The 23580-nt window shown below is 41.1% G+C and overlaps 2 protein-coding genes across 5 annotated transcripts; one reads left to right on the forward strand and one right to left on the reverse strand.

Annotated features, from left to right (window-relative positions):
- The first annotated feature begins 9413 nt into the window (after window positions 1–9413).
- LOC133805290 (pentatricopeptide repeat-containing protein At5g47360) lies at window positions 9414–14380 on the forward strand. 4 transcript variants are annotated; one of them, XR_009878908.1, is made up of 4 exons: window positions 9414–9659; window positions 9774–11620; window positions 12275–12778; window positions 13047–14380. XR_009878908.1 is itself a non-coding variant. In XM_062243424.1 (2 exons), the coding sequence occupies exon 2, from the start codon at window positions 9929–9931 to the stop codon at window positions 11342–11344; it is 1416 nt and encodes a 471-aa protein (XP_062099408.1). In that variant the 5' UTR covers window positions 9414–9659; window positions 9774–9928; the 3' UTR covers window positions 11345–11621. The 4 variants fall into 4 exon arrangements, 1 of the variants encoding a protein (XP_062099408.1); XR_009878907.1 differs by having other exon boundaries at window positions 12275–14380; XR_009878909.1 differs by lacking the exon at window positions 12275–12778.
- Window positions 14381–18875: 4495 nt separating this feature from the next.
- Window positions 18876–19329, reverse strand: LOC133805536 (uncharacterized). The gene is made up of 2 exons (XM_062243720.1): window positions 18982–19329; window positions 18876–18893 (listed from the first exon to the last, which is right to left on the reverse strand). The coding sequence occupies exons 1-2, from the start codon at window positions 19327–19329 to the stop codon at window positions 18876–18878; spliced, it is 366 nt and encodes a 121-aa protein (XP_062099704.1).
- Between the last annotated feature and the right edge of the window lie 4251 nt (window positions 19330–23580).

Genomic DNA, 23580 nt, shown 5'->3' on the forward strand with positions numbered 1-23580 from the left:
AAAGTCATGCCATTCGGTCTGAAGAATGCCGGAGCTACCTATCAGAGGCTAGTAAACAGAATGTTCGCGGACCAGATCGGAAAGAACATGGAGGTGTATGTTGATGACATGCTTGTCAAATCAAAGACTGCCAACAACCATGTTCCCAACCTGGAAGAATGTTTTAAAATACTACGAGAATACGGCATGAGGCTCAATCCTCATAAATGCACGTTCGGTGTCGCATCAGGGAAATTCCTGGGGTTCATAGTCAATACCCGAGGAATCGAGGCAAACCCCGACAAAATCAAGTCACTGCTCGAGCTTCCTTCCCCCAGGTCGCGGAGAGACGTCCAAGGCCTCACAGGAAGAGTGGCAGCACTTAACCGGTTCATTTCCAAATCAACCGACAAGTGTTTGCCCTTCTACAACCTGCTCCGGGGAAACAAGAAGTTTGAGTGGACAGTAGAATGCGAAAGCGCATTCCTCGACTTGAAGGCGCATCTGGCTGAGCCGCCCGTACTGTCCAAGCCCAGGGTAGGAGAACCTCTTTATCTGTACATGGTCGTCACTAAGGATGCAGCAAGCGCCGTGCTAGTGCGAGAAGAGGACCAAGTTCAAAAGCCAGTTTACTACATCAGCAAAAGACTCCTCGGAGCAGAGTCGCGATACCCACTGATGGAAAAACTGGCGTTCTGCCTAATCACGGCCTCGCAAAAGCTCAGGCCGTACTTCCAGTCCCACTCTGTACACGTCATGACCGATCAGCCTCTAAGGCAGGTGTTGCAAAAGCCTGAAGCATCGGGACGTTTGCTAAAGTGGGCGATCGAACTCAGTCAGTTCGAGATTTTCTATACTCCACGAACTGCCATAAAAAGTCAAGCCTTGGCTGACTTCGTGGCGGAGTGCACGGGATTCCGGGAGAATCCATCAGAAGGCTTGCCTCAGGTCGCCTCCCCACATTCGTCGTGGAAGATCTTCGTCGATGGTTCATCTAACGAGAACGGCTCCGGGGCCGGAATCATCCTGATATCCCCCGAGGGACATAGATTCCACTCGGCGCTAAGGTTCGGGTTCAAGGCGTCTAACAACGAGGCAGAGTACGAGGCTTTGTTGGCTGGGCTGAGGGTAGCTAGCGAGCTAAAGGCGAGCTCCGTCCAGTGCTTCAGTGACTCCCAGCTCGTGGTGAACCAGGTTCTGGGAGAATATCAGGCGCGGGGACCAAAGATGGCGGCCTACTTGGCAAAGGTAAAAGCCGAGCTGTCCGCGTTTGGCCTAGGTTCGATCGAACAAATACCTCGGGAGCAGAACACCAACGCAGATGCTCTCGCCAAACTCGCCACCTCGGGAGAGGCAGAAACCCTGGGGTTAGTGCCAATAGAATTCTTGGAAAAGCCAAGTATAGAGGGAGATCGGGTAGAGATCGAGATGATTGATATTAGACCGACCTGGATGACTCCCATTCTTGAGTATCTCGTCGAGGGCAGGTTACCCGAAGAGCGTAACGACGCACGACGAGTCCTTTATCAAGCTCCTAGATATACGCTAGTCGAAGGAGTGTTGTACCGACGTGGGCACTCCCTACCTCTCCTTCGGTGCGTTCATCCAAGCGAAGCGAAGGCCATCTTGCGGGAAGTTCACGAAGGATTCTGCGGAGACCACACTGGGGGGCAAAGCCTGGCCTTAAAGGTTCTCAGGCAAGGTTATTATTGGCCGACTCTGTCCAAAGACTCAGTCTCGTATGTGAAAAGGAGCGACAAGTGTCAGCGATTCGCTGTGGTTGCCCGAGCTCCTCCGGTCGAGCTAAAAATGATCTCGGCTCCTTGGCCATTTGTCGTTTGGGGAATAGATCTAGTGGGCGCCCTGCCTACCGGGAAGGGCGGGGTCCGTTACGCCGTGGTAGCCATTGACTACTTCACCAAGTGGGCCGAAGCAGAGCCATTGGCGACAATAACGTCAAAGAAAGTACTCGACTTTGTGGTGAAAAGCATCATTTTTCGATTTGGCCTTCCTAAGAAGATCGTCTCCGACAACGGCACCCAATTTGACAGCGATCTGTTCACCGAATTTTGTGAAAGGCACGGAATTGTGAAAAGTTTCTCGTCCGTGGCCTATCCCCAGGCGAACGGCCAGGTCGAGGCTGTGAACAAAACTCTAAAGACGAGCCTCAAGAAGAGGCTAGACGAGGCAAAAGGGGTCTGGCCAGACCAGCTCCCCCAGGTCCTGTGGGCGTACCGGACCTCGCATCGAACTCCCACGGGTCACACTCCTTTCTCCCTAGCCTTCGGGAGTGAAGCAGTCCTCCCCGTTGAGGTTAAGGTTCTGTCGCATAGAGTCCAATCCTACGACCAAGACCGGAACCACGAACTCCTGTGCCATTCCCTAGACCTGATTGATGAAAAGCGGGAGGATTCGCAACTCCAACTCGCCCATTATCAGCAAAAGATCACTCGCTACTTCAACACCAAGGTCAAAAAACGCGTCTTTAGCGTTGGCGATTTGGTCCTAAGGAGAGTTTTCCTGGCCGGTAAAGATCCCAAAGATGGGGTTTTGGGACCGAACTGGGAAGGACCATACCAGGTCGTCGAAGTCATCAAGGAGGGAACTTATAAGTTAGCTCGGCTTGATGGAGGGGCGATCCCGCGGACTTGGAATGCCATCCACTTAAAGAAATACTACCAGTGATCCACTTGTAAGGCCTGGAGGGCCACTTTCTATGTATAAATAAGAATCGAATGTTTCTTTTTATTTGCAAGTGTGATTTTAAAAGTAACCACGAAAGACCCTTTCCCAGTTACTTGGGGGGCATATGGTACCTGGACATAACCAGGTCTCCTTAATGACTTAGGTGTTGACTCTTATCTATGGGTAAAAGTTAACACGAACTAAGTTTTCAAAATAAGTTCCTGGTTTTAACCGGGTCATAAAACTTAGAAGTTAACTTAAATTTATTGATCGTGGTTCTTCTTAAAGAGCTCGGGATATGGATAAAAGTTAACACGAACTAAGTTTTCAAAATAAGTTCCTAGTTTTAACCGGGTCATAAAACTTGGAAGTTAACTTAAGTTTATTGGTCGCGGCTTTTTCTTAAAGAGCTCGGGATATAAATAACGGTTAGCATGAACTAGGCTTATATATACAAAATATATATATATAAGTTGAGATTGCCAAGTAAATCGTCTCGAGATGAAAACACCTCATGAAAAGGTTACAAAGAAAATAAAAATAATTAAAAATGCTCAGAGAAGCGCCCTAGTCCCCGTCAGCTGGTCCTTTTGAGGTCGCAGTCTCGTCCTGCTCCACCGCGCCAGAGGCCTCCCCAGTCTCCGAGGGCGGTGCCTCTTTGTTTAGGCGGGCTTGGAGCTTCGGCAGCAAAAAAGCCCAGAGGTCCGACGGCATAAAGGAGAAGTCAGCATCCGGGTTATGAGCCCAGCAGTGATAGAACAGGTCCTGCAGGGACTGCTCCGAGATGGCCCACTCGGCTTCCAAGGCGGCCTTCAGGGTAGTCTGGGCCTCGGTCTTCGCTGCCTCGAGATCTGCTCGCGAAGTGGCAAGGGAGGTTTTAAGTTCTCGGTTCTCGGAGCGACTCCTCTCTAGCTCGGCCTTCGAAGTCGCCAGCACGTCTTTCGCCACCTGGGCTTCCTGAAGGGCAGCCTGGCGTTCAGCCTCCATCTCCTCGAGCTGAGCCTTGGTCCTGGCGATGCCTCGATGAGCGGCAGCAATGCCCTGCAAGAAAGGAAGGATAAGTTCCTGCAGTGATAGAACAGGTCCTGCAGGGACTGCTCCGAGATGGCCCACTCGGCTTCCAAGGCGGCCTTCAGGGTAGTCTGGGCCTCGGTCTTCGCTGCCTCGAGATCTGCTCGCGAAGTGGCAAGGGAGGTTTTAAGTTCTCGGTTCTCGGAGCGACTCCTCTCTAGCTCGGCCTTCGAAGTCGCCAGCACGTCTTTCGCCACCTGGGCTTCCTGAAGGGCAGCCTGGCGTTCAGCCTCCATCTCCTCGAGCTGAGCCTTGGTCCTGGCGATGCCTCGATGAGCGGCAGCAATGCCCTGCAAGAAAGGAAGGATAAGTTGACTAAGTGGAAAGACAAGGCATTGTATAAGTGTTACAGCTTTAAAAGAGTGGGGCAGATTACTGTTAAAGTCATGTCCAGCGAAGACTCTATGACTCGGACCGGGCTCGTTGCTTCGATAGCTCGGAGATCCTTCTCTTTGAGCTTGTAGAAGCGGCCGACGGCATAGCTCGCCGACTCATACACCGTCCCCCGGAATGCTTCGGGGATCTTTCCCAAATCATGGGAGTTGACCGGTATGCGTACGTCTGGGAGCACGGGAGCCCCGACCTCCAGTACCACGTCGGATGGTGGAGACCGCTGGGGTGGCGGGGGCATTTCTCCTGCTCGGGCAACGGGGAGCATCGCCCCATCGACCTGGGATGGCGGGGTCTTTTCCTTCTCCTTAGCCAGGGATTTGGTGGAGGCCCCGGCCGCGCTCTTGGATTCTCGGAGCCTTTTCAGCCTTGGCCCTGCTGGTGGATTCCCGCCGAAGACTACACCCCGCAAATTACCCCCGGGCTGAGACATCTCTTCTGCCAAAGACAAAAACATGGTTATTACAAGTTAGCAAACATGCAGAGAGTAAAAGCAAAAAAGTATACGAATATTAAGGGAGCCCTACCCCCCGAGCTGGAAGAGCCTAGGACAATTATCTCACGAACTGGCGCGGATTCTAGGTCCGGTTCTGACTCGGGGCTTGACTCTTCTACATATTGCCTTAGCCCCGGGTCATAGGTACCCCTTTGGAGTGATGGCCATGTGCGTAAGTTGGTCCCATACTCCTAAAAAAGGATTGACCTAAAAGCTAGGCTGTTATCTACTACTATGGTACCCCTAGGCCGGCTCTCTTGGTGATCCAGCACGAGCCGGTCAACACAATGGAGCAGGAGTGTATTCAGGTCCGGATCCTTCCCGTGACGATGGACGATCTGCCTAGGGCTGAACCTAACCAGCCGGGGGTCTGCAGTGGCCCTATCTACATTCTTAAACAAATAAGGGTTACCTTGACCGGAAGGACCCGCGGCTGCTCCGGTTTGGATCCTCTCCTCGTCCATCCCCTGAGCGACCTCCAAGGTCCTCTTTCTATTCCTCACGAGCGGAACTTCAGCTGATTCGTCCTCCTCATCCTCCTCTTCCGATACCTCCTCCACGGGGATAGGTCTGTTTGCGCGAGCTGGGGGCGGCCCCCGGGGTCTCTTCAGGTTCAGAGTCTGATTTGGAAAAATCAGTTTGCAGAACACCATCGTCTCATCCGTCACGAGCACGCGGTAGTCCTTTTCACTGGGGGGCAAGCCCGCCAGTGTTTCATATTGGCCCCCGAGGGTCGCAGACTTCTCGGTCCTCGCGTAGATGGCTGCAAGGTTGGGCTGGAGTCAGAATGGAGTATGGGGGAGCTAAAATCAAACAAAACTCACAAGACGAGCTAGGGTCAGGGTTCACTTACGAGGACGATTGAAGTAGTGGTGCTCACAGTTCCGGAACCCAGTTGACATGAAAAACTGGTCCTTGAAGTCATTTGGATGACTTGGCAGCTCGATGACCGCCGCCGTATTTGGAAAACGGGTTAAATAGTAAAACCCGTCACCTCGCCCACGTTGATCCGGGCTGGCTTTGAGGCAAAAGAAATATAAAATATCAGCAGGAGTAGGGACCTCCCACTCCTGCTTCTTGAACAAGTACCTCAACCCCGACAGCAGACGGTAGGAGTTGGGGGGGAGCTGAAATGGGGCCAGCCCCACGTAGTTCAGAAAGTCGGCGAAGTACTGGTCCAGGGGGAGGAAGGCCCCTGCCTTGAAGTGCTCACCGCTCCAGACCGCGAACGATTCGTCTAGCGGCGTACAGCTCCGCTCGCCCTCCGCGGCAGGTCGGGCTATGACTGAGGCCTTCCCCAGTGGGATCTTGTGGGTGAGGAAAAGTTTATTGATCTTCGCCTGGTCGGTCACCTTTGAGACGATCCTCTCCGCCTCAAAGAATGCGTCGGGGGCCACCTCGACTTGTCTCTCCACGGCCGGGCCAAAGTGGGGGATCGGCGAGCTGGGCATCACCGCCTTTCCTTTTTCTTGCTGGGAGATCGAGCTTCCCACATTCTTCTGAGGCAAGTCCCTTTTTGGAGCCATCTGGTCGCCTATCGAACAAAAGAAAACACTTTAGAAAAGGCGACCCAAGCAGAAGGACGCGCATGTGATCCCAACAGATCCCAGGTTACTCGGAATTCGTGTGTCAGGGGGCTCAGAGTAAAAATTTGCCTTGGGGGGGAAGTTCCAACAGGCAGAACGATGCAAAACCGCTTTTGAAGCGTATCCCCTAAGCTACCTGGTTTTACACCCAAAGTTCCTAAAAATCCTAACCAGAAATTGTTTCTGAAGAAGCATCTTGAAACCCATACTCTAAGGCAATTTCCTACAACAAGTGTGCCCTAGCCTAAAAAGGGCTGTCACCCTCCTACCCTCGCAACCCAGAAAACCCTTGCATGCGGCTACAGTAAAAATGCTCACCTAAGCTACAGTGGCATATTTTCAAAATGAACAGGGTCAGAAAACTTACAGTATATAGCTGGATGGAAAACGTGAGTGTTGCGTTGGTAGGAGCCTCGTCAATGCAGCAGCTTCCAAAGCTTTGGAGAAACTCGTGCGCCTGAGCTTCGAGAACAAGGAAAATGGTGGCAGTAGAGTCGAGGGTTTCGTTCTTCTGAGAGTCAGGAAAGGAAGAAGGAAAGAGATTTGGGGAAATTTCTGAATGAATGGGTGGTCCGTGCGTAGGATGGCCACCCCCTTTTTATATAAGGGAAGGATCATGTGAAGAAGGCTCTTGGATGACCCTAGTGAGGGATCCGAGGCCTTCCACTCGAAATATGAAACGACGGCTGGGCAATAGGCTAGGCCATTAAATGCGGTTCTCGTAAAACGTACCGTCACCACCCACGGCGTTCCACGTATCAGACGCCTGCACAAAAAGTGGAATGTGAAGGGTTGTAGGGAAGTCTAAAAGCCCCTACTGTGGTCTTCTATATATGACGTCATATACCACGAGCAGGGGCTTGGGGGGCAGATGTACGCCTTGGTTTTCCCACGAGCTGATTAGAAGGTCGAGCCTCGGACTAATCAAGGTTAGTCCGAGAACTTCCCCAGGTCAGAGATTTTGTTTTCCAGGTCGTGTCTCATTTAGCTCGAGGTATCCTCAAGAACTCGCCAATGCTGCCCAAGGCTGGGGGAAGGAGTTCTTAAGGCCGAAGGTTGGGCCGGTAAAGCAGCTCGTTGTGCGAGCTGATGCTCGTGGATCTCTGATCCTTTGTGAAGTCAACACACGCAAGATAAACGTGCTTATATCTGACATCACGTGTCCGATATCTCCCTAACTTTCCGGTCACGCATCAGGAACGTGCGCATTCAGACACCCACGGCTGGGTTGGGCCGTGCGGCCCATTATCTCCTTACATACTGATTAGACCACACTTATGTGTCAGGTTTAGGAATTAATCATAAATGTTACAGAGTTGATATGACCAATGGTAAGGTCATGTGATGACCTCCCTACCAACTTCCAGGTGCCTTCTCTTATAAATATGGGGACCCTGGGAGTTGATAGGGGTTGGAAAAAATAGTCTCTGAAGAGCCATATACTTTGTAAACCAAATACCCAGAATACATCAATAATATTGACTAGTGGAGTAGAAGGATTTTAACCTTTGAACCACTTAAAAAACGTGTCTTGAGTCACATAGTTCATTCTCTAAGATTTCATATCTGTGACGGTTCTACTTTCAGCACTAATCCCTTTCTCTTCTTCTCTTAATTACCTGTTGACGAAGAACCGCGCCAACAAACATCTAGTTTTTATTTGAACTTAACAGACATTCGGTATACAGTGGAAAAGCTTTATAGCGTTATCACGTTTATCTATATTTTAAATCAACAAAAAAATTCTGTTAAAGTTAACAGCAACTGACTAAACTTTGTTAAATTTGACGGAGTTTTAAAGTAAGTCCGTTAAAACCAATAATTGCTGTTATCTACACACTTATTATATAAAAGAGATATTTTGTTTTCAGATTTATATCACTAAAGGTCCCAATCTTTTTGAAAAATATCACATAGGTCCCCAAACTTATCATATGTGTATCATATAAGTCATTTTAGTTAGAAAATGGCTTACCGAATGTGCAATAGAAAGTAATTTATGGCTCAACAAAAAGTAGTTTATGAACCAGTTAATTTTTTTGTAATTAATTTGGTCATAAATTACTTTTTGTTGTGCATTCTCTAAACTATTGTCTACCTGATTGGACTTACTTGATAAACATTTAGTAAGTTTTGGGAACCTAAATTATACAAAATAAAATTTGGAGACTTATGTTATAATTTTCAAAAAGATTGGGAACCCCTAGGGATATAAACCCTTTGTTTTTTAATTAGGTTTTTTTGTTACCATTTTGGAGTTGTGGTGAAATTATTTTAAAATGCTTGATGAGTACATGCTTGATCAGTTCTCCCTTTCGTCAACGAGATGTTCGTGCTCGCCAGAGATGGTGTTGAATTCGAAATCGACAAGGTCGCATGACTTATTGATTTTTGTTGATATTAAACCACTAGTTCTTTCTGGACGGAGGTGTATTTGAGTGGGTCGAGTTGTAGCTGTATAGGGCTAATTTTTATCATTGTAGAATTGGGATTTAGATGAAATGTAAATGTAAATATTTTTTATATTAGTGTAACAGTTGAAAAGGTGTATATCAAGTAATATTAGGAATGTCCTGCAATATACAAATATGATAAAAGATTATGTAAATTAGTGAAAATATATACTTGATAAGTGCGAACTCATACCAGATTTCCTTGTTTTATTCAACATTCTCTTAATCGTTACAGTTGACATGTTGTTCTTAGTAGGATTGAGCATAAAATCTGAAAAAACCGTGTACATTTACTTTTCGAACACCGAAAAAACTCAAACTAATTAAACCGAATACTGAAAAAACCGCCAACGGCGCAAACCGCTACTGTCGGTCGGTTTGAAAATTTTGTGTGGACCGACCGGCGAAACTAAAACCGACCGAACAATATAATATATAATAATATAATATTATATAATTATTAATTATTAATTATTAAAATTATTAAATAAAAATAAAAAATAATCTTAAATTATGTTCTATATATTTATGTTTTAAAAATGCACAAAAATAAATTCTAATAATCTAAAATTTTTAGTTTTTTAACTAAAATTTTCAAAAAAAAAATTTAATTTTTTTTAAAAAATAAATAAATTTGGTTTGGTCGATTAACCAATCAAATTGTGGTCCAAAACGGTAATTTTTTCTTTTAACTGGTTTAGTCCGTCAGTGTTTATTATACCAATCCTAGCCAAAAACCAAAAACCGCACAATGCGAGCTATGCTCACCCTTATTTCTCGGGCTCAATTTTAGGATTTCTTTACTTGAGAATCGATATCTAGCTTAAAAAAGTGAAATTGGAAGCTATGAAACATGTAACTCTTCAATTAAATGAAGCCAGATAATTGAGTACAAGCTTCTGATCTAACCAATTTTCTACATGCCATATTTTCAATGTCCGTTTGAGGTCGGCTCATGCTTTGATAACAGAAAAATTCAAAACATGGATTCAACTTACTGTATGTCCAATCAATCTTGTTCCATTATGTCTTCTCGAATTGGTCTGGCTATTTTATTTGATGCAAACTATATTATCCTTACTAGTTTTTGTTTTTTTCTATTTAATATTGCAGTGCAACACAATTGAATAAATCTTCTCAACTCGGGCCTTCTACTCTATTATCCCACTGAGTTGAAGATTGTCTTCCCCATCTCAGAGCTGACAAAATCTCCCATTCTCAGGTTTTAACTAATTTCTGTTCGAGAATCCCATATTGTTTACCAATTAATGGCGCTTTTTTCGATCTCTCGGTCCCTCTCATCTTCAGCTCGCCCCCAAAACCCCAAAATCTCAATAGTTCAGTTCAGTGCAGCCGCAGGAGATATATTCAATCACTTGCAACAAAATGGCGGCAACGTAGAGAAAACCCTATCTACATTTAAGGCCCAATTGGATTCCAAATGTGTGAGCGGGGTCCTACACAGATGCAATCCTAGCCATTCTCAAATGGGTCTCAGGTTTTTTATATGGGCTGGTCTTCAATCTGATTATAAGCATACTCCTTATATGTATAACAAAGCGTGTAAATTGTTTAGCATTATTCAGAATCCGAAACTTCTTTTTGATGTTATTGAGGCTTATAGGACTGAGAGATGTTCTGTTACTGTTAAGACTTTTAAGGTTGTCTTGAATTTGTATAAACAAGCCAAACTTGCAGATGAGGCGTTGTTGGTATTGAGGAAAATGCCAGAATTTGGTTTAAGAGCAGATACTACTATGTATAATTTGGTTATAAGGTTGTTTTGTGTAAAAGGTGATATGAATACAGCTGAAAATTTGATGAAAGAAATGTGTTTGATTGATCTTTATCCAGATATGATCACTTATGTCGAAATGGCTAAAGGGTTTTGCAATGTAGGTCGGTTGGATGATGCATTTGGATTGTTTAAGGTTATGAAGGAACATGGCTGTTTGCCCAATAAGGTTTTGTACTCTGTTCTTCTTCATGGGATCTGTAAGTTTGGGAATATGGAGAAAGCCCTTGAGTTGCTAGAGGAAATGGAGAAAGAAGGTGGGAGTTGCAGTCCTAATGTAGTAACTTATACATCTGTTATTCAGAGGTTTTGTGAAAAAGGTCAGACATTGGAGGCAGTGGAGGTTCTTGATCGTATGGAAGCTTGTGGCTGTACTCCGAATCGCGTAACAGCTAGTTGTTTGATTGAGCGCTTTTGTTTGGAGGGTCGACTTAATGAGGCTTATAAATTGATTGATGATGTTGTTAACAGAGGTGGTGTTTCTTATGAAGAATGCTATAGTTCTCTTGTGGTGTCTTTGAAACGAAATAGACAGACAGAGGAGGCTGAGAAGCTGTTTAGGAAGATGCTAGATAGTGGGTTGAAACCAGATGGTTTGGCTTGCAGCATCATGATAAGGGAGCTTGCTTTGGTTGGTCGAGTTCTAGATGGATATCAGTTGTGTGATGAAATTGAGAAGATGGGATACTCGACTTCCATTGATTCTGATTTATATTCCCTCCTTTTGGTGGGGCTTTGTGAAAAAAATCATTTAGTGGAGGCTGTGAAACTGGCCAGGTTAATGCTGATGAAAAAAATTAAACTGAAATCTCCTTACATTGACAATATAGTTGAAATCTTGAAGAAGTCCGGAGATGAGGAGCTAGTTAACCATTTAACTGGAATTTGAATAGTTTTCACCTGAGAAAAAAGCACAAGGCTATTATTTTTCCCTTGGGGGCTCGTGTATATTAAGTTAGAAACGGGAATCTGAAGTAATTATTGATTCTTTAAGTTGAATCTCTAATTAAAAAGAAAAGGTAGTGGAGCTGAGTGTTTAGCATTTGTTTATTTAATCAAACTTAAGGACAAGTTCTTGTGTTATATTGAAGATGTTCGAAGCCATGACATTCTATGAGTTCTTTTCTCATCATCATATTATTGGAAGCTCTTCTTAAGAAAGCAGGTATATACATTCCTTTTTTAAAAATGTATTTTGAGCCCTAGTATATCTACTTCGCTAATAATAGATTTTCTATTTTGTTCATTTCTTAACAATAGGTTTTATATTTTATCCTTGTATTAATTAAAGAAGAAAAATTAAACACATGAAACATTTTTGTTATTTAAACATTCTTTTTAAAATAGAAAATCCAAAAAGTTACTAATAAATTGGATTTTTGTTTTTTTATTAAATACTTTTGTGATGCGTAGGATAATAACCGAAAGAATTGAATTTGAAGACTAATTAACTAATGCAGTTAACAACTTAACTATTTCTTATTAAATAATAAGAAAACAAATGAAATTGTTGATGAGATATTAGAAAATGAATGTAAATTATGTTCATAATTTGATGTTCGTGTCTCTCTTGGTGCTTACATTGCAACTGCAGTAGTTTTTATTTTATCAAATATTGTAGGTTAGGCATGGACCTTTTAGTTTGTTGAAGATGACTCTGTCCTGAAGTTATTTCCTCAGATATTTTTTTTTGACTAAATGTGCCTTGCTTATGAAAGTCTTTCAATTATGTCTAAGAAAGTTTTATGTAGCTCATGTTATGTTAGTATGCATGATTAAATATATTTAATAGACCACCTATTTTATTCACTTTCACTAGGAGAAAGAACAAAGAGACGAAGGAGCTGCTGACTTTCACATCAGCATAGAAGAATTGCAAATATACATGGCAAAACTTGGGGCTGACTATTGAGAGAAAATTCTGGTTGGGATAGGCAGTTCTGATTTTGTTGTAATATGAGTTTGTAGGAGGCCAGGCTCATTGACCCTGGGATTATCAATATCAGCTTCCATTTTTATCATCTCTGTGCTTCTTGTGTGTGCTTTCTTATTTGTATGCCTACTAATTGGTATAAAGCCAGGTAAGTCCCACTAGTTGTTAAAACCACCTAATTATAACTCACTCCCAAAAGACTAGCCTATGAGATGAGAGCAATTTCTTGATTCATAAAAGGTGATTCATTTTAAAGTTTCTTTGTACTGCGACAAGCCTAATTGATCATTGTAGTATGTGGAGTTCTGGTACTACAAATATGAAGAGAAAAAGGGAAATATACTTAAATTTCAGTCAAAATGCAAAGAGCCCTGTTCAAAACATCAAAAGGTAAATTTAAACAAGTATTTATTTGTAGGAGAATTATCAACTAATTATTTCTGCAGTGACTCAACCTGATGTGTGAAGTTTATCTCCATGCTTGGTTTTGGCACTAGTCATTTATTTGTTTCTATTTCTAGAGATCAAGGCATTCCCTTGTAAAAATTGTGATTGGAAGACAATTGCACCCATGTCAAAACTCTGATTTTGGTTATAAATATGTTTCATTTTGGATTAGATTTGTATTTACTTTGTCTTTTTGGATCTTGTGATATAGGAAAACAGTCATGTACTGTCTTACTCGGAAGTATTATTTGCCCCTTTGACCACTCCAGATTTTAGCATCTCTAGAGAGATGAGTTTTTCCTTCTATGACAGACTGTTCTTGTCTGAAAACCTCAAAGTGATCGATCTGAGATTGAAGTCCGGCCAATGGAATTCTGAGTTATTAAAATGTCTTTTTAATAGGAAGATGCCTGACTTATCAAAATATCCCTGTGGGGTCCTTGGATAACAAGGATAAAATTATCGGGCATTTCACCCAAGATGGAGAATACTCTATTCGAAGTGGGTACAAGGTGGCAATAAACGAATGGGAGAAAGTATAAGGGTCTAATACGAGAGACAGAAAAGTGGTGGCGGTTTGAGTGTCCCAAAAAATTAAACACTTTATTTGGAAGTTGTGGCTCTTTTTTGCAGGAAAGTTAGAGAAGATCATTTTTGTAGCAGATGTGGCGGGCCAAAGGAAAAGGAAGATTGGAGTCATGCTATTTGGACTTGTTGAAGAATCAAGCATCTGTGGAAAATCAGTGGCCTCAAGACAATAGTTCATAAGGCTAAAATGGATGATCCAATCTCTTTTCTGTAAGACGTTGCAAGCTTAAACACAAAGGACAGATTTGAATTTTTCATCATTGTTGCGTGGCAAGCTTGGTACTCCAAGCACTGCGATGTTAATGAGCGGACTACTCCAAATCTTGATGCTCTCTTGGAGTGGACCGCAGCATACGTACAAGACTTCCAAGGGCAGAAAACTGAGAAGAAAACAAGGAGAGATAACACTGTCACTAAATGGATTCTGCCTGAGATTGGGACTGTTCTGATTTATGTCGATGCAGGTGTAAATCGAGATGAAGGGACCTGAAGTAATGGTACTGTCATAATGTTCGTGTTTTGGCTTCTGAGGGCATATTCTTCAACAATTATTATTGCCCCTTAGTTGCTGAAATTTTGGCTATCAGGAATGGTATCAAACTTGCAAGTAAGTGTGGCTCTTTCAATTTTATCATCTCTTCGGATTGTCAAAGTCCAGTTTATATGCTGAATAAGAAGATTGATGCGTCTGGTGTTGTGGAGATCATCGTTGAGGAAACGTGGAACGAGTCTCAGTTAATTGGAGGAGTGCAATTTGTCTTCAATCTGAGAACCTCAAATTTTGCTCACCTAGTAGCTAAGAATGCTTTGACTTGTAAAGCATTTGGTTTTTGGAATGAGGGTGTCCCCTCTGCGGCTTCTGCTGTTGCAGAGGATTTGCCTATTCCTTAAATGTGTTTGTTGAATGTATTTCTCCTTAAAAAAAAAAAATCAAGACTCTTGGCATCTTCTTGTGAAGTTTAAGGTGAGAAGCTCCATTGCAGTACTATTACAAATTAAGGGCTAGTGGTTCTGACAAACAATATAAAATAAAATAAATTTAGGACTAGTGGCCAACACAACACAACTTCTTACATATTTGTCGTTCACTTTCATTACTTCTATTGTTCCAACTCTCTTTCCACACTTAATTCTGAGTTCATCATCTTAATTCCCTCTCACTTAACTTCTTTCCTCTTATTATCTCTACCCTTTGCACCTATTACATTTGAGTTTTCAGTCCTTCCAATTGTTTTTTTATCCCACTCTCTGTGCTTGCCAAGAAAATGACATTTTCTCTTTTGAAAAGGAAAAAAAAATGACATATTCAATAACCAAAAAACTACAATGTCGTGCTGGTTATTATTATTTTGTTTTTCAAAGAAATAATGTCTATCCAAGGGAAACAATGTTCAAAGATAATCTATTAATATAGTCCTCTAGATTCCCGCCAGAACCACTTTTATATTATAAAAACTAATCGCCCACATTACTCTCATTAAGTCCATGAACAGTACATTACTTGTATAATTGTGCAATTAATATAATGTACTTTTAGTATTTTGCATTTTGTTACCTCTTGCAGATCAAACTCAAAAAACATTTGGGCACTTCTCAAGCACTATTCTTAATTTCATAGTTAAAGATAAAAAAAAATAGTACTATTCTTAATTATTATAAGGGAGAAAAAGAAAAGGAACTTTTCTTCTGCCTTTAGTTTTCCCTTGTGCTCTATTAGTAAAAAATTCCTACTTTTCGGTTGATCTTGTTTTAATTCTTATATTCACATAATTCATTTGTCGATTACCTTGAAAACAATTTTAAGACTTTGTTGTTGGCCAAGCTACTGATCTCTCCACTTACAATATCCATAAGAAAATCAGGTATGTGCCTTGCTGCCTATCCTTAATGTATTTGTTTTCCTCTATTTTTTCAGTTTGTTAATCTCATATCATTATCATAATTTGTTAATGTTATTCAATTTATCTCATTAATACAGTAGAGCGCAAGCTAGCATGGATTTTGCATTTTCAATTGCAACTTCAATTGTTGCGAAAATGGCTGAGCATACAGTGGCACCAATTGGTCGACAGTTGGGTTATTTATTTTGCTACACAAGCAATGTAGGCAACCTCAAAACTCGATTGCAAGAGTTGAAGGATGCTAGAGAAAGACTGCAATATCGTGCTGACGAAGCTAGACATAATTGTCGTGAAATTGAAGTTGATGTCCAAAGTTGGCTGAGCAATGTTGTTCAAATCTCTCAAGAGGACAACACATTTCTTAACCATGATGGCCATGTAAAAGTTGTGTGCTCTTATTGTGGATCCTTTATGCATTTGGTGATGCGGCATCAATTGTGGATCCTTTATCCTTTATGTATTTGTGTGCTCTTATTGTGAATCCTTTATGCTTAGTCTTGGAGAAAAACAAATTTGATTTGATAACAATTTCTTATCGTCCACGGCAAGAAAGTTTATTTACAGCAATAGCAACAACAACAACGAGAGGCTACAAGACTTTTGATTCTAGGAGGGAAATTCTGGAGGGCATAATGGGAGCTATGAGTGATGCTAATAAGAGTAGGATAAGCTTATATGGATTGGGTGGAATTGGCAAAACTATGCTTGCCAAAGAAATTGCTAGACGAGCCAAGGAAGAGAAGTTGTTTAGTGTGGTGGTTATGACGACTATTTCTCAAACACCTAATATAAAAGAGATTCAACAAGAGATTGCTGAATTGCTAGATCTAAGTTTCGGCTAAATAGAGAGAGCATAGGCGAGAGAGCAGGTCTACTACAACAATGATTGGAGTCGAAAAATAAGATTTTGTTCATTCTTGACGACATTTGGAAGGAAATTGATCTCGAAAATATTGGAATCCATGATAAGTGCAAGATGCTACTAAACTCTAGATATCTACATGTTTTACGTAACTCCATGGATATTGCTGAAAGTAATGTGTTCTTAATTGGAGTTAAGGCTCGAGAAGCTATAAATTTGTTCAAGAAAATCATTGGAGATATTAAAGTTGAAAATGTTGATTACAAGTCTTTAGCACAAAAGATTGTTGGGGAATGTGCAAGCCTACCAATTTCCATTGCTACAGTGGCACATGCTTTGAAATGCAACATGCATGGACTTGCACATATGGGAGGATGCGTTGCAACGATTACGTAGTTCAAACTTTATAGGGATTGAAGAAATGCATGAGAAAGTGTACTTAAGCATTAGGTTGAGCTACGATTTTCTTGAAAATTGTGAAGAGGAGGCCAAATCATTTTATTTCTTTGTGCTTTTTACATAAAGAAGATCAAGAAATTAAAGTTGAAAACCTGATGAGGTAGAAAAAGGGTGAATTCGTTGGTTGATAAATTGAAATCTCATTGTCTTTTGGTGGATGGTTTGAGCAAAAATGGTGTGATGATGCATGATGTTATTTGTGATGTTTGCATATTAATAAGGAAAATGAGTATAGGATGAATAACATTACCAGTGTTGCTATGTATAAGGAATTTGTTTTCCATGAAGGACATAAAGCAACTTCCTTTCTCAATTATTACGATTTTGATAAGCTTCCGGAAAAATTGGAATGTTCTGGGTTAGGGTTACTTCTTCCATCTAGTTGGTCTTTGAAATCAATTCCAGACTACTTTTCTAAACAAACTAGGAAGCTTGAAGCTTTGGATATGAATGGTACACGTCTAAAATCATTACCATCATCCTTCATTTGATTCAAAATCTCCAATCATTATGTCTACGTGGTTCTTGTCTTGAAGACTAACTGTTATTGGTGATTTAAAGAATTTAAAAGTTCTTGATCTATCATAGTCTTATTCCATTAGGTGGTGCCAAAAGAAATAGGAGAATTGCAGCGTTTGCAACTGCTAGATCTACAAGGATGTCGTTCTTTAACATAAATCGAGCCGAATGTCATTTCGAATTTGACACGGATGGAAGAGCTCTATATGCCACACACATTTCAAGGATGGGTGAGTGAAGAAGGTGTTGTAAGTGAAAGAAGAAAGGCTAGTCTTACATGTTTTTCCAGAGGGGTTGTTTAGTGAAAAATTGGAGAAATACCAAATATTTGTTAGAGGAACATTTGAATTTCATTCTTCAAGATGTTTGCACCTAAATCTCTCACAGATGAATCATGAATGAAACAAATGCATTTGGACTTGTATCATTGATTAAAAGGTCTGAATATTTATCTTTAGAGAGATTAATGGATATCAATAATGTTGTTCTCGATCTTGATAAAAAAAAAAGATGGTTTTCCAAGTTTAGAGTCAATCACTAAGGCTTACACAGTTAACAAGCTTAGAAATGATATGTTATGGTAAACTCCAAAGAGGCGTGTTTAATGAATTGAGACAGGTGGAAGTGAGCAATTGTGGTAGATTAAAGAATTTGTTCCCTTTGTCTGTCACCAAGCTACTTCATGAGATTACATGAATAGAAAAATGCGAAATGTTGGAAGAGATAGTCAACCATGGGAGAGAAGATGATGATGAAACTTCCCATAACATTGATGAGTCTTTGCAATTAGGCTCCTTCTCTCTACATTCTTTACCAAACTTTGTCCACTTCTATTGCTCCAAGCAGAAGCCAACTTTTAGGTCTTCAGTAATCAATTATACAACGGTAAAACTCTTTCTGGTCATTAAATAACAAGTGCATATTATATATATATAGGACAATTCTTCTATAGGGGCTTCACTTTAAGCCCTACCGGTAGGACTTTCAGTGTTTCTCGACCCGTGAACAATTTTCGACGCGACTTTTTTTTATGACCGTGTATATTGTAGCTATTTAGAACATCCTGCAATTTTTCATAAAATTCTGAATAGTTTACAGTACCGAAAACTAGGTTCAAACATGTTTTTTCCACGCACATAAAAAAAATTAGTCACGCCTGCAACAACATGTTTGAACCTAGTTTTCGGTACTGTAAACTATTCAGAATTTTCTGAAAATTTGCAGGATGCTCTAAATAGCTACAATATACACGGTCATAAAAAAAATCGCACCGAAAACTGTTCACGGGTTGTAAACACTGAAAGCCCTACTGGTAGGGCTTAAAGTGAAGCCCCTATAGGAGAATTCCCCTGTATATATATGCATATTATACTAGATAGTGAATCTAGGTAAATTATATTTTTAGTGTAAATATTCCACGTATAAAATTTGGATTGATCAAGTGCTACATCTTCCCCATTCTAATTTTGTTGGGTTGAATTGTAGTATTCATGAGTAATGATTGGCAGGCTTTAATAAAAATAGTGGTCTCACTTTAATAAATTTAAATGGTTTAAAATTCATGTTATATCATTGTCTACAATTTGAATAAAAATAGTACTAAATATAATATATATTTATATTAAAGGGCAAATTTTTTTTTTTTTTTGATCAAGAAGAATAGAACTTCATTAATCAACCAACAAATACACCCTCAACTCACCACTTCAAACTAAGAAGAAGCAGCAGGCTGCAACTTCCAAAAAAACAAAAGCCTAATACATTTTTAATCTATGTATAACATCACTCTCTTGTCTTGACATTTTTCTATTTTTTACAATGTATAACCTGTAAGACAGAACACTTTTTATATCATGAGCAAGCTTTACATCAGATTTGGAATGGCCTTCAAAAACGCACCTATTCCTGTTTAACCATAAGCTGTAGCAAGTTGCTGCAATTGCAGCTACACTAACCATATTCACAATTCCCTTAGCAGGCACCGAAAGCCAACTCAACCAGCCATTAAAGTCCATCGGCCATCCTCTGAAACCCAGCCAAGTGAACACAAGCTCCACCACCCTTTGAGAAAGACAGCAGCTAAAGAATAAGTGGCTGTGAGTTTCAGGATGATCACCACACACAAGGCACAAAGTAGATTCTAAGACAATATGAAATTTGCTCATGTTGTCTTTCGTTAGCAGCTGTGAGTTCACCACTTGCCATAACATAAAACGATGCTTTGGCAAGTTGAGACTACTCCATATGGCCCTATGATAATGAAACTGAATCTAAGGAAGGGTGCTGGTATATAACATGATGGTACTGAACTTACCCGAGCCTCCTGCTTTCGATATTTCAGCTTGAGTGAATTTTTGTCTCAATCTACATATCTTGCGCCAATACCAGCTTGTGTCCATTTTTAGCTCATAGGACCAAAAAGGGGTATCTTTAAGATAGATGTTGTTGACCCATTTTACCCAAAGTAAGTCTCTCTTCTCAGTAATAGCCCAAATATACTTGGCTAGAATAGCTTGGTTCCATTTTGATCCCTCTTTGAACCCGAGACCACCATAAGCTTTTGGGAGACAAACTTTCTCCCAAGAAGCTACATGAATTCTGCTCCTATTCCCATTAACACCCCAAATAAACCCTCGACAGAGTTTTTCAATTTCTTTTGTAACACTTTGAGGTAGAACAAAGATACTCATCCAATAATTGCGAAGTCCAAGCAATACAGAGTGTATTAATTGAACTTTTCCAGCAAATGATAGGTGTCTACTCCCCCATGTTTGCAGCCTCAATCTGATTTTTAAGGATAATCATGCAGTCTTCAGCTCTCCATTTGGTTGGTCTTAAAGGCACCCCTAAGTAATTTAAAGGAAAGGTACCTTCAGCCAAACCAACTTCTCCAATGATCTCCTCTTTCTCCTTAGAACCAACCCCTTCGAAAAAAATTGGGATTTGCTAACATTTATAAACAGCCCTATAGTAACACTAAACTCATCAAGAACAGATTTCAACACCTTGATGGACTGCTTGGAACCTTTGCTGAGAAGAATCAAGTCGTCCGCAAAGCAAAGGTTGATCAATTTCAGGTTTTTGCACAGAAGGTGAAATCGAAAGTTGGATTTCTGAGCCGCTTGAAGAAGGCTTCTTGACAAATATTCCATAATCAGAACAAATATCAGAGGGGATAAAGGATCTCCTTGACGAAGACCTTTAGCTCCTTGAAAATCTCCTTGAACTCTACCATTCATTAGAAGAGAATAAGTTGTACCTTTAATACAATTCATCACCAAATGAACAAATTTACCAGGGAAGTTCATAGCATTCAGCAAGTCTTCTACAAATTGCCAATCCACTGTGTCATAAGCTTTACTTATATCAATCTTGATGGTGCAGCGGGGAGAAGTGTTTTTCCTTATGTAATTCTTCAAGATATCTTGAAGAATCATCACATTGTGAGCAATTGATCTCCCTTGAATAAAAGCACCCTGATTATGATGAACTAGGATAGGAAGAACCAAAGCAAGTCTAGAACATAACAGTTTGGAAATACACTTGTAAACTGTAGAACAACAGGCAATAGGTCTATAGTCTATGGCTCGAGCAGGATTCTCTTGCTTGGGAATAAGAGAGATCATTGTGTTGTGAAATTCAGATGGCATGTTACCTGTGTTGAAGAAACTGATAATGGCATCAGAAATTTCTCCTCCTATAACCGGCCACATCTTTTTAAAAAACCCTGAACCAAATCCGTCAGGTCCCGGAGATTTTGTATCTGGAATACTTAACATTGCTCTCCTTATTTCCTTGTTGGTGAAAGGTCTCAACAAACCCAGCTGTTGCTCAAGAGTAAGTTTCGGTCCCTGCTCAATACAATTCATTTTTAACCTGGCTGATGCACTACTTTTAATTCCCATGTAGCCACGGAAATGATTCAGAAAGTGCTTCACAACTTCAGGGAACTGATCAACAATCATACCTTGATCTGTTGTGTATGTAGTTATTCTATTTTCAACCTTCCTCTTCTTCAAACAGGCATGAAAATAAGAGGTGTTTGAATCCCCTTTTTGCAGCTAAGTTATTTTGCTTTTTTGTTTGAGAAAATTATGATACATTTTCTCTTGAATTATGAATAATTCAGCTGCTCTAGCTTCTTGCTGCTGGAAGCTAGCATCTCTCGGATTAGCTTCAGCCTGTTGTTTAGCCTCAATGTCTGTATGATAAGATTTCCCAATATCTCCAATCTTATCATGATTGAATTTCTTGAGACAGTGTTTAACCCTCATAAGCTTCAAGTAAACCCCTTTTAGCCCTCTAGCCGCCAATGGTATCTTCCAATTCTGCTCCACTAAGGTCTAAAATTCCTGATGCTCTGCCCAAAAATTAAAATATCGAAATGGTTTAACCCCTATCATTTCTGTAGTGCTTGCTGAAATCACACAGGAGCAGTGGTCAGAAGTGACCTCCCAACAAAATCGAGCTGAAGTGTTTGGAAAGTCATCATGCCATTCTTCATTCACAAAGACATGATCTATCTTGGAATAGATTCGCTTATTTCCATCTTGATTGTTGGTCCAAGTAAAAAAAGAATCATTACTTTGGAGCTTGTCAACATGAGCTTGAGCCAACCAGTTGTTTGAGTCATCCATTTCAGAACGAGTCACTGGATTCCCTCCATTCCTATCATCCACATTGAAAACAGAATTAAAATCCCCAAGCACTACCCAAGGTTTGACAGGAAACCTGAGCTGTAACAGGTTTTTCCATAGACCCTTTCTTTCTTCAATAGAGTTATAGCCATAAACAAAAGGTCTTGGCTTGACCAGTCCTTTTGACCACACAATGAACATGCTGATGTGATTCTGATATAACTATAAGACGCACAAAACTTCTCCTCCACAATATCAATAAACGACCCTTTATAATGGAGCTAGTATAACAGTCCCAGTTAGCAAATTTATTGGCCATTAACTCCTGAATTTTATTCCCTCTCAATTTTGTTTCTAACAAACCACAAACACCAACTTTACTAATATTGCAAAACTCCAAAATATAGTTTTGCTTCTCCTTATTATTCATTCCCCTTACATTCCAACTTCCTATGTTGCAACTGTCCATGATTAATTAGCAATTAAATCAGGACCCTTTGCCTCTCCTTTTTCAACTACCTGTCCCTCCCAACTTTCCACTCCTTGTAACACACTGAAAGTGTTGACAGATCTTTGACTCATATCAGGATCAATATCCATAGAGGACCCTGGAATAGGCTCCTGCATTTTTGGACCTGCTGGTTTTCTAGGAGTTTTCCAGCCATCAGCTTTCAATATCTCACTTTTCTTAGCCAAAACAGAGGGTTTAGACATCATCTTAGATGTAGTAGGAACTGGGACTATTGGCTTCTGGTTTTTCTCCTCTGGTTTAGGAACAGGTGCTTTGTCCTCTGCCTTCTTTACTCGAGCATCAGTATCCCCTTTCCTACAATCAGTCATGATATGGCCATAGCCCAAGCATTTTTTACACTTCACAGGTAACCATTCATAGTCTATGCCCTGCTCCATTAATTGACCATTTTCATTGAGAAATTGTATCGTTCTTGGAGGATCGTCTGTGATATCCATTTCAACCAAAACCCGAGCGAATTGAACCCTTGTGCAATCTCTAGTATGTTGGTCCACCATAATAGGTTTCCCAACAGTAATAACTAAGGCACTTAGGCACTTGTTCCCCCAATACTGAAGACCTAGATCGTGAAGCCTAATCCACAGAGGAACAGATCGGATTAGTTTCAATGCATCTAGGTCGGTAGACCAAGATCTAACTATAACTGGCTTCCTATCGAATTGAAGAACACCAGTCTCCAAAACTAAGTCTCTTGTAGCGTCATCGTTAAACTTCACCATCACTAACCCCATGGTCATTCGAGCTATCTGTGCAATACCAAGATGACCCCATATGTGTTTAATATATCCCTCAAAAACTGCCATTGGAGGATTCGCACCTAGTACCATACATATCACTGCTGAACTCAAGTTTGTTGTGTGTATCTTCACCTCCTCAGGGTCGACTTGCGCTATCTTGATGCCATCTTTGATGATAGGTTCCGTGTATATAAGCTGAGGGTCACGAACAAAAATGTTGTCCTTCGCAAATGACTTCCAGTGATTTTTAGCAGAGTTTTGGAATTTCTCATGATCAACATCCTCTAAAACTACTGTCTCCAACTCATCTTCCACCTCCTGAGCCCAATTCTTATTCGGACGACGATCCTGGTTCGAATTAGGGCGATTCTCTGTTTCAGCACAATTTTCAATCTGCACTTTCTCTCCCACTTTCGCTGCTTCAGCTATTAGGGACAATCCATTGGCGGCAATAGCGCCACCAGTCTCCTCCCTCTCATCAATCTTGCTGCTACTAGATCCTTGATCAGA

Source organism: Humulus lupulus, chromosome X (assembly GCF_963169125.1).
Source record: "Humulus lupulus chromosome X, drHumLupu1.1, whole genome shotgun sequence".
In the NCBI taxonomy this organism is placed as follows: domain Eukaryota; kingdom Viridiplantae; phylum Streptophyta; class Magnoliopsida; order Rosales; family Cannabaceae; genus Humulus; species Humulus lupulus.